Source organism: Etheostoma spectabile, chromosome 24 (assembly GCF_008692095.1).
Source record: "Etheostoma spectabile isolate EspeVRDwgs_2016 chromosome 24, UIUC_Espe_1.0, whole genome shotgun sequence".
Taxonomy (NCBI): domain Eukaryota; kingdom Metazoa; phylum Chordata; class Actinopteri; order Perciformes; family Percidae; genus Etheostoma; species Etheostoma spectabile.
Genome location: NC_045756.1, coordinates 888,171 through 897,369, shown reverse-complemented (window position 1 = coordinate 897,369; position 9,199 = coordinate 888,171). Strand labels below are relative to the sequence as shown.

The 9,199-nt window shown below is 45.3% G+C and overlaps 1 protein-coding gene and 1 long non-coding RNA gene across 2 annotated transcripts; both read left to right on the top strand.

Annotated features, from left to right (window-relative positions):
* Positions 1–995: 995 nt before the first annotated feature.
* LOC116673883 (uncharacterized) lies at positions 996–2,459 on the top strand. The gene is made up of 2 exons (XR_004327897.1): positions 996–1,109; positions 2,223–2,459. It is a non-coding gene; the product is annotated as an uncharacterized LOC116673883 (long non-coding RNA).
* Positions 2,460–5,032: 2,573 nt separating this feature from the next.
* On the top strand, positions 5,033–9,176 carry LOC116674246 (uncharacterized). The gene is made up of 9 exons (XM_032506848.1): positions 5,033–5,041; positions 5,143–5,453; positions 5,544–5,798; positions 5,890–6,138; positions 6,249–6,506; positions 7,237–7,533; positions 7,624–7,893; positions 8,552–8,632; positions 8,735–9,176. Exons 1-9 carry the CDS (start codon positions 5,033–5,035, stop codon positions 8,799–8,801), a joined length of 1,797 nt encoding a protein of 598 aa, XP_032362739.1. The 3' UTR covers positions 8,802–9,176.
* Positions 9,177–9,199: the final 23 nt, after the last annotated feature.

Here is a 9,199-nt window from a genome sequence, read left to right as displayed (position 1 = left end):
TGTACAGGCGAGGTGCAGTTCATCTCGAACGAGGCTATTGATAACTTTCAGCAGTGGGAGGGCACATGAATGAATGCATTCATGAGTGACTGAATGACACCTTTATTGCCCCCAGGGGATTAAAAGAGACTATACAGCCTTTGTCCCACACAGCATCCAGCTGCCAATTAACAAGCTCTGACCACAATGTCCAAACTGGCTCTCTTGAACTTGCACGGTGCTTTTAATGTTCATTATGAGAGAGAGAAGTGGCTCAGCAAGACAGGCTGATAACCTCCCGGTACATGCTAGATCGACTTGTGATTTTGTAATATATAAGTTGTTGTACTGTTCTTTGCCCGTTCCCCTCTTTTGGTGTTCCTCTGTAAAGGATGAAGGTCAGTGATGATGATGATGGAGAGGTATCTGACGATGACCCTCATGTGGGACTAACACCCAGACCCTCTGCGACTTCAGACTGTCCCGGAGACGACTCTGCGACCTCTGGACATGTAATTCATACATTTATGGATTATGAATCAGCAACGTTATGAGGTCAGTCAGACCGTCACGTCACACAGCGGCCCCCCCTCCTCAGGAAATCCTCCTCCTTGGCCCTCTCCGCTCGCCGTAGCCCGGATAAACAAACAGACCCACGGTGCTGTGTCCCGGTGCTAACTCCCAGCTAGCTCATGCTAACGTCTGGACCGTTGTTCTCTGGCTGTTTGGGGCGAACAGACTAACGAGCCAGCGGTCCCCTTCACCGGAATGATGCTAGGGGGAAACTCCGCATCGCTGTCAGAAGGAACATGACGCTTTATATCGGTTTTGTTTGTGTTTCTGCAAATAGACGGTTGCAGGTGGACTGGTGTTGACATGGTCCGTGGGAGCTGGACGTCCGCAGGTTTGTCTTTGCCATTGTGTTCATGAACATTTCCACTTTCCAGTGCTAACGCAAACCATAACCATAACTATAACTGTACATGACGTGGTTATTGTTGTATGATTTGTACTTTGTGCTTTTACCTGTCTCATAGCTGCAGACATGCAGCCTCAATGGATGCCATGTGGGAAGAAGAGGAAGCTTCTAGACCAGCTGGAGGAGCATGGTCTCTGTGTGGAGCTCTGAGGTAGGACATGCTGTCTCTCACCATTAACATTTGAAAGGGTCGGTCCCACTGTCCACAGTAAGGATTATAATATATGTCTCTGGAGGACCTGAGACACTGTCTCCTGGTTGTGTTGTTAGGTCGGTGGTTAAGTGTTGGTGTGGGTCTAATTCCTGCTTGTGGTGGAGATATCTCCAGTGGCCCAACTGTTACCTTGTGTGTGTGTTAGACCCAGGTTGTGTTGTTTCTGCTGAAGAAGTGTAATAAGTGTGGTGGAAGGAGGAATTTGTTGGAAGTGAGACCTTGTTGAAACAGAATAAAGACCTGAATCAAGGTTTGGTCTTCGGTGAAGGTTTAGTGTTTTCTGCAGAGAACAATCAAAATGACAAGAACAGTTTTCACAGAGTGACGAGAGTCCCGTGTGAATACAATCAGTAATGCACTTCTTTATTTCCCGTGCCCCCAGAGAGAAGAATACTTTGTTTGGAAAACAGTCTAATTTTAAACAGAACAATTAATGGATCTCAGGCAGACTATTATGTCCCTGCATCTGTCCCTTGTGGGTCAAGTTTTATTTCCCGGTCATTGGATCTTAGCTGAGAAAGGAACATTTAGTCTTCAGGTAGGTCCGTGGCTCTGACCCAGGACCTGGTAACATAAACATGTCTCCCAGGACACCTGTTTCTTTGGCATTTGTCTTAGGGGAGAAATGCAAAGTCAAAACAAGAGAAGTTGTCTCCTACAAGGAGAACACACTGAGGACAGATAGGACAGTCATATACTCTGAGAGGCATTGGAGATCTTATTATGAATAATTAATATGAAAATCATTGCTTAAATGTAATTTTCCCATTACATGAGACTATGTAGTGGAAGGTTGGAGCCTCGGCAGGGCTGCTGGGTTTGAAGGAGTAAACACACAAATCTGGTTCCTTCTCCTCCTCTTCTTGGCATCACGTGGGTGCAGCTCAGATACTAGATGATGTTAACCAATCACAGCCTGTTCTCTGCAGCTAGTAGCTTTACCTCGTTGTGTCTCGTGTCTTTTGTCCCCTTTTAAAGAAAAGAAATGGACACAGATGTGCTGCAGCAGAACAATCCAGTAAACTGTTGTTTTCTCTTGTTTCTCCCCAGATGAGAGCAGAGTTTCTGGACCACAGCTGAGAAGTTCCTTCACTCCATTCATGCCTTCTTCATCCCGTACTCACTGGATACTCATAGTATTGTATGTTATGAAAAAATGTAATAAAAAAAGTAAGTAATATTACTAGTATGTTTTATGTCAAAGAATCTCTGAAAAAGTCATAAAATTGACAATATGTTATTACATAGTTATTACATTGTTACAAACATGTTTTATGTCAAAAATCTCTGAAAAATGCATACAAAGTGTTATTACATTGTTATTACATAGTTATTACACAGTTATTACACACCATACGTGCCGTAAAAGTGCCTGAAAAATTATTTTTCATCCATTAAAAAAAAAAAAAATCTTTTAAAATCCTGGTCTTTTCATTTCTCTGCTCCGGTGAATACCTTTTGCTAAAATGCCCTACTCTCCTCTAGACATCCGACTGTACTGTCACCTTTTCTCAAATGCCCTACTCTATTGTCTCCCTTTCTCTAAGATGCTCTAGTTCAGTGTCTCCCTGTCGTTTTACTTTGTTGTCTCCCTTTCTCTAAGATGCCCTACCCTGGTCTAGACCTGTCTCTGAGTACTATTATTCTGATTCCTGCCTGTCCTTGTCTAAATCCTGTCCTAACCTCTCCTAACCTGCCCTGCCTTTCCTGTCTAAGTGTTTGCACATACACTGGCAACGAGCCGGTCTTGAACACTCGACCCTGGGCGCCTAAGAGTCGAGCACAAACCAACTGTGCTACCAACGCAAGTACACACATAAAGGTTCTCTGGGTGTGTTTGTCTCTGTCTTTGTGTGTTTAAAGCTCTAAATAAGTGGTATGTTCCAGATCCCATGATCTTAGTGTTTCTAGGCAAGAGCCCAACTAGATCTGACACAAGCCGCAACACAGAAGACATGAACACACAACCTTCTGAAGAGAAGACACGTTATTTATCACACAGAGCTAAACATGATGATGATGGCAAGTAGGTTGGAGGTTGTATTTGAAGTCCGCATCACCGTGGAGAGACATTTCAAAATGTGTTGATAGAGACAGGATTTGATCCTTTAACTTTCAGGTTATCACATCATCATCTTATCCTGGTGAGCTATTCCTCAGAATGGGAAAAAATTCTGATTTGTTCTATCATTTGTTCTATAGACGTGTCGATGTCAAAGGACGTGCCTGGTGGTCTGCCTTATATTGCCTCTGATTGGCCTACCCTGTTATCCTTACCCTGCATTCAAAGGACCCTGCAAGTAGCCTGATACTGATACATACTCACATTCTTCTCACAATATGACCTAGCCCCACCCACAGCATTTGAGGTTGGAGGTGTACAGTGGGTGTGCTCTTGCATTAATTCACTCATTCATTCAGTCAGTCATGCCTCCTGACAAACGCTAGATCACACCCACTAGACGTGTTGAGAGGTTAGGTCCCGGCAAGAGGAGTGGGGATTGGTGGGTGTGATCTAGCATTGACCAGGAGGCGTGACTGACTGAATGAATGAGTGAATTAATGCAAGAGCACACCCACTGTACACCCTCCAACCTCAATGCTGTGGGTGGGGCTAGGTCATATTGTGAGTAGAATGTGAGTATGTATCAGTATCAGGCTACTTGCAGGGTCCTTTGAATGCAGGGTAAGGATAACAGGGTAGGCCAATCAGAGGCAACATAAGGCAGACCACCAGGCACGTCCTTTGACATCGACACGTCTAGTGGATCCAATCTAGCATATACACCCCTGCCTCCCCTGTGTGGCTAAAGTGTGGCAGTGTGAAGAACAAATAATAGCAAGAAAAAAATTTCCATCCCGAGAAATAGCTCACCAGAATAAGTTGCTGACATGATAACCTGAAGGTTGACGGATCAAATCCCAACAACACTTTTTGAAATGTTTCTCCTCGGTGATGTGGACATCAAATACAACCTCCAACCCCTTACTGTTCATCACCATGATGTAGCTCTGTGTGATAAATAACGTGTCTTCTCTTCAGAAGGTTGTGTGCTCAAGTCTTCTGAGTTGCAGCATATGTCAGATCTAATAGTTCAGTGTGGTGGGGCAATGATCCAGAAACACTAAGGTTATGGGTTCAAAGGAAAGAACTATTTATTTTGAGCTTTAAACACATAATGACAGAGACAAACACACCCAGAGAACCTTTATGTGCGTACTTGCGTTGGTAGCACAGCTGGTTTGTGCTCGACTCTTAGGCGCCCAGGGTCGAGTGTTCAAGACCGGCTCGTTGCCAGTGTATGTGCAAACACTTAGACAGGAAAGAGAGGTCAGGAAAGGCAGGGCAGGTTAGGAGAGGTTAGGACAGGATTTAGACAAGGACAGGCAGGAATCAGAATAATAGTACTCAGAGACAGGTCTAGACCAGAGTAGGGCATCTTAGAGACAGGGAGACACCAGAGTAGGACATCTTGGAGACAGGGAGACACCAGAGTAGGGCAACTCTGAGGAAGGGAGACCACAAAGTAGGGCATCTTAGAGAAAGGGAGTCACCAGGGGAGAATAAATCGAGATAAAAAATTTTGGAATGAAAGTTATTTTTTTTAGGCACTTTCACAGCACGTATTATGTGTAATAACTATGCAATAACAATGTAATAACACTTTGTATGCCTTTTTCAGAGATGTTTGACATAAAACATGTTTATAACAATGTAGTAACAATGTAATAACACTTTTTGACATTTTGTATGACTTTTCCAGAGATTCTTTGACATAAAACATACTAGTAATATTACTTACTTTTTTTATTAAATTTTTTCATAACGTACAATACTATGAGTATCCAGTGAGTACGGTATGAAGAAGGCATGAATGGAGTGAAGGAACTTCTCAACTGTGGTCCAGAAACTCTGCTCTCATCTGGGGAGACATTGTCCATGACATGGTTTGTTATGTATTGTTTTTAGTTTTGTCTTTGCTGTGTTCACACTTCCTCTTTGTTGCTGTGTTTCAGCGGTGATCCAGAGTTCTTCCAGAGAGCGTGTTCATTGATCTCTGTTAGATCCGGAGAGGAGGCCGAGCAGTTTCTCTCCCTGCTGCAGCTGCTGGGCTTCAGCCTGCTGTTAACAGGAGAGTTACGCAGGAAAACCTGCCGGTCTGTGGGGACAGTTGTCAGACTTTGTGGCTCTGATGTAAATCTCATCCTCACACCAAGAAAGATGTCTGCCAGAGGAGCCTCCCTCCTCTTTAGACGTACAACACAACTCCACAGTCTGAAGTACGCATTTATATTATTACTGTTTTTATTCCTGTAACCCTCTTCTCCAGTTTGACGTTCAGTTAGTGGTGAACTTTCCTTTATTTTCAGGCTTTCCATTGACATGGCCTTGTTCATGTGTCGATGGGTCAGAAGAGGGACAGCGGCCTGTCGGCTGACTATCGCAGAGCTTTCTCTCTCCTCTCAGACAGCCCAACCATCAGAGAGAGTGTTGCTGAAGGTTGTCAGTAGTTTGGCTTCCCTGCTGAGATACTGGTCAGTCAGCCGGTTGGACCTGACGGAGTCCTGTGTTCCTGCTCAGGGTCTCATCCCTCTGCTGCTTCATGAGGGTCCTCTAACAATCAAGTACAAGTCTGTCCTGAGCCTCATAAACACACACTGATAAATGTATTAATAATGTATTAATAATCTACTTTCCTAACATTTGAATCTGCAGACTGAGTGAGAAGGTTTTGCAGCTGCTACTCTCCCTCCTCCTTGAAATCCAGGATGAGGTCTTGACCTGTTCCTTCTTGAGTAAGGTAGGTGGAGATCTGACGTCCTGCTGTCTGAACTGGGAGCTCCTCCACTATCTGCTGCAGCAGTCGTCAGCTCACACCGTCACCGTGAACATGAGGAAGAACCGCTTCTTACAGGAGAGCTTCACACGTCTGCTTCCCTTTCTGGACAGGATTGTGTTTAAAAGGTCAGCAAGTTGTTTTTTTTAGGTTTTATCATATTTAATCATTTCCGTGTGTTGTTGTGGCTTGTTTTCACTACACAACGTCTTCTGGTGAATCCACTTTCTGCTTCCAGACCCGGTCCCAGCTTTGTGTTGACCGCCATCAGAGAGATCTACAAAGCTCGAGCCAGTCCCGTTATACCCAGTTTACTGAGGTCGTTGGATGATGTCATCAACCTGACCTGCAGAGAGATGGACTCGGAGGACTTTGCTGCTCTGCTCTTCACCCTCACACACAGCGACCGAGTTAAACTGAACCTCACGTGGACCTTCATACCAGCAGGGGAAATAAAGTCCATCGTCTTCATGCTGGACAAAGTCTCTCATCTCAGGTCAGACATTAGTGCTCGTCTGTTTACCTCTCCCAGACAAACAGAAACATAACACTCCCCATCATCATCTCTGAGTCCAGTTATCTCCTGAGAACTCCTGCTCCAACAACGTAACCCAAAATGGATCTTAATAATATTTACAAGACATTACAAGATACTTCATTATAAGATACTTTGGGTTACTATTGTCTGTATTCATAGTTGTATTGTCCATCATTCTATCAGTAATATTCACATTTTACTCACCAAGTTAACAGCTGAGATCTGTGAGCTCGGGGCTAAAAAGAAGTCTGATGGGTCAAGAAACACGAGCAGTCACGTAGCTGGAAACTAGACAACCAGATTACTTAAACCACACGCTGAACGTGAGCCTCGATGTCTGATAATCTCTCCCTGCACAGGAAAACTGTACGTACACAACTCCAGTCCAGTAGGACAGAGTTGAAGCGTCATGAATTAGTTTGTCTAACCTGACGGTTTGTTCTTTGTTTCTCGGTCAATCGGAGCAGTTTTCAGTCCCGATTCTAATAACATTATAGGCTTTATGTTATTAATACTGACTGAAATACAGGACAAAACTACCATAATAAGTTCTAAAGAAACATCATTATCCTTTAAGATGACCTTTGTTTCTAATGCATGTGAAGATGCAGATCATTCTAGTACCTGATCAATGAAACTATCCATTTGGTTCTGTTATTTGTTAAATTAGTGGATCATTTCCTCTCAGTGTTGACAGGAATCAGCTGCTGATGTTGATCCACTGCTGCGCTGCCTCTGAGGCCCAGCAGGGGGCAGCAGCCGGCCTGCTCAGGACTGTGCAGGACCGCCTGGATCTGTCCTGCTCCTCCAGTGTGGACCTGGATCATCAGAGGGACTCTCTCAGTCTGACTGCTGAGGACTGCAGGGCCGTCTCCACCATCCTGACACACAGCAGCGGAGACACACAGCTCATCCTGCAGGACTGTGAGCTGGAGGACAGCGGCCTGGACCTGCTGTTTCCTGTCCTACACAGAGTCCGTCTCAGGTGGGAAAGATCCAGGACGTCTGAAAGCAGAGGAGAAGTTCTGGTTCATGTTTCTGCATCGTAACACTCTGCTCTGTTTCTCCTGCTCAGAGCAAGTAAAGATGTCCTCCTCCGGCTGGTGTCCCTGGTTCCTGTGGACAGTGAGAGGGACTCAGTGAGACGGGCAGTGTCCCTCCGTACAGCCCTGGATGGACAACTGGACCTCAGTCACAGCACCCTGGATCAGAGGGCCTGTGGAGCTCTGGCCCTGATGCTGGACTACAGTGACGAGCTGACAGAGCTGGACCTGAGTCACTGTGGACTCACTGACCAGCTGCTGCTCTCACTCAGCGCACATCTGCACAAAGTCCACGTCCTGGAGTGAGTCAGACTACAAATGTCTTCATGTGTGCAACAGTGTTTATAACGCAGTGTCCGCTCTAACCGAGGTGGGGGTGTAACTTTATAAAATCTGTATCACTGCGACCGGTAGAGTCTGGGTGATGTTGCTCAGTTTAACGAGCTGAGAGGACAGCAAGACGGATTCTGGAGAAATATTTCCTACAAACATAAATTATTTACCTTTTTATATCTTAGAGCACCAAACATTTATTATAGATTCCCCCTAATGTGCTTTAAGTGCAGGAGATGTTCAGGAGAGACTGAAGTTCTGGTCAGTGTGTAAATGACTTGTTTTAGAAGACATGTCTGTATATTCAGAGCTGTCTACAGAAAGCTGCAGCACAACAAAATACTAGACTTATTTTCTCCTGTTTTCAGTTATTTTACTGTATATTCCTCCAGAGAGCATCCACCTGGCTGAAGATAGGCTTTAAACACAGAGAACTCGTAATAATTCAGTTGCACGACTCAATCGATCCTGATTATTAGGAGATGAGGGCGTTGGTGATTCGTCTGAAGTGGAAAATGTCCGTCAGCAGCAGCCGGCTGACATAATGTAGAGTATGATGTAATGTAATAATGTGTGGTGTGTGTGTGTGTGTGTGTGTGTGTGTGTGTGTGTGTGTGTGTGTTACAGTCTGAGTCACAATAACATCACTGATGCTTCAGTGGACATGTTGCTCCACCTGTCCATCGACCCGTCCACCGACACCGTGCGGTGAGCAGACTTTAACCGTGTCCCATCATTAAATCAGACGAATGACTTCAGATCAGTTAAATGAACCTCGTATTATTCTGTGTCTGTCTCTCTGTTTTCTAGACTCTTCGGGAACAACATCGTGGACCGGTCTGTCTTCAAGGAGGACAAGCGGTTTGAGATGTGGTGAAGCAGCCGTCAGGGGGGCGCTGGTCTGTGGAAGATCTCCTTCCACCACCTCAGGAACGTTGCTGAACTCCGTCTCCCAGTCTGTCAGAGACAGAAAAACCCCGTCCACTCCTCTGTCTCCTCACGGCGGGACTACTGAGGCGTCCTCGTCCTCATCGGGACTTCTAGCACACACAACACATCCAGAACAGCGGCGCTAGGATACTGATGAAGGTACGACAATACGACCACATCACACCATCCTCTCTCTCTCCACTGGCTTCCTGTCTCCTTCAGGGTACCCATCGGGGTATCCATGGAAACGCCCCTCCCCTCCTCAGAGAACTACTCACACCACGAACCTCCTGACGTTACCTCGGCTCCAGAAACCAAGCTTCTTCTTCTTCTTCTTCTTCTTCT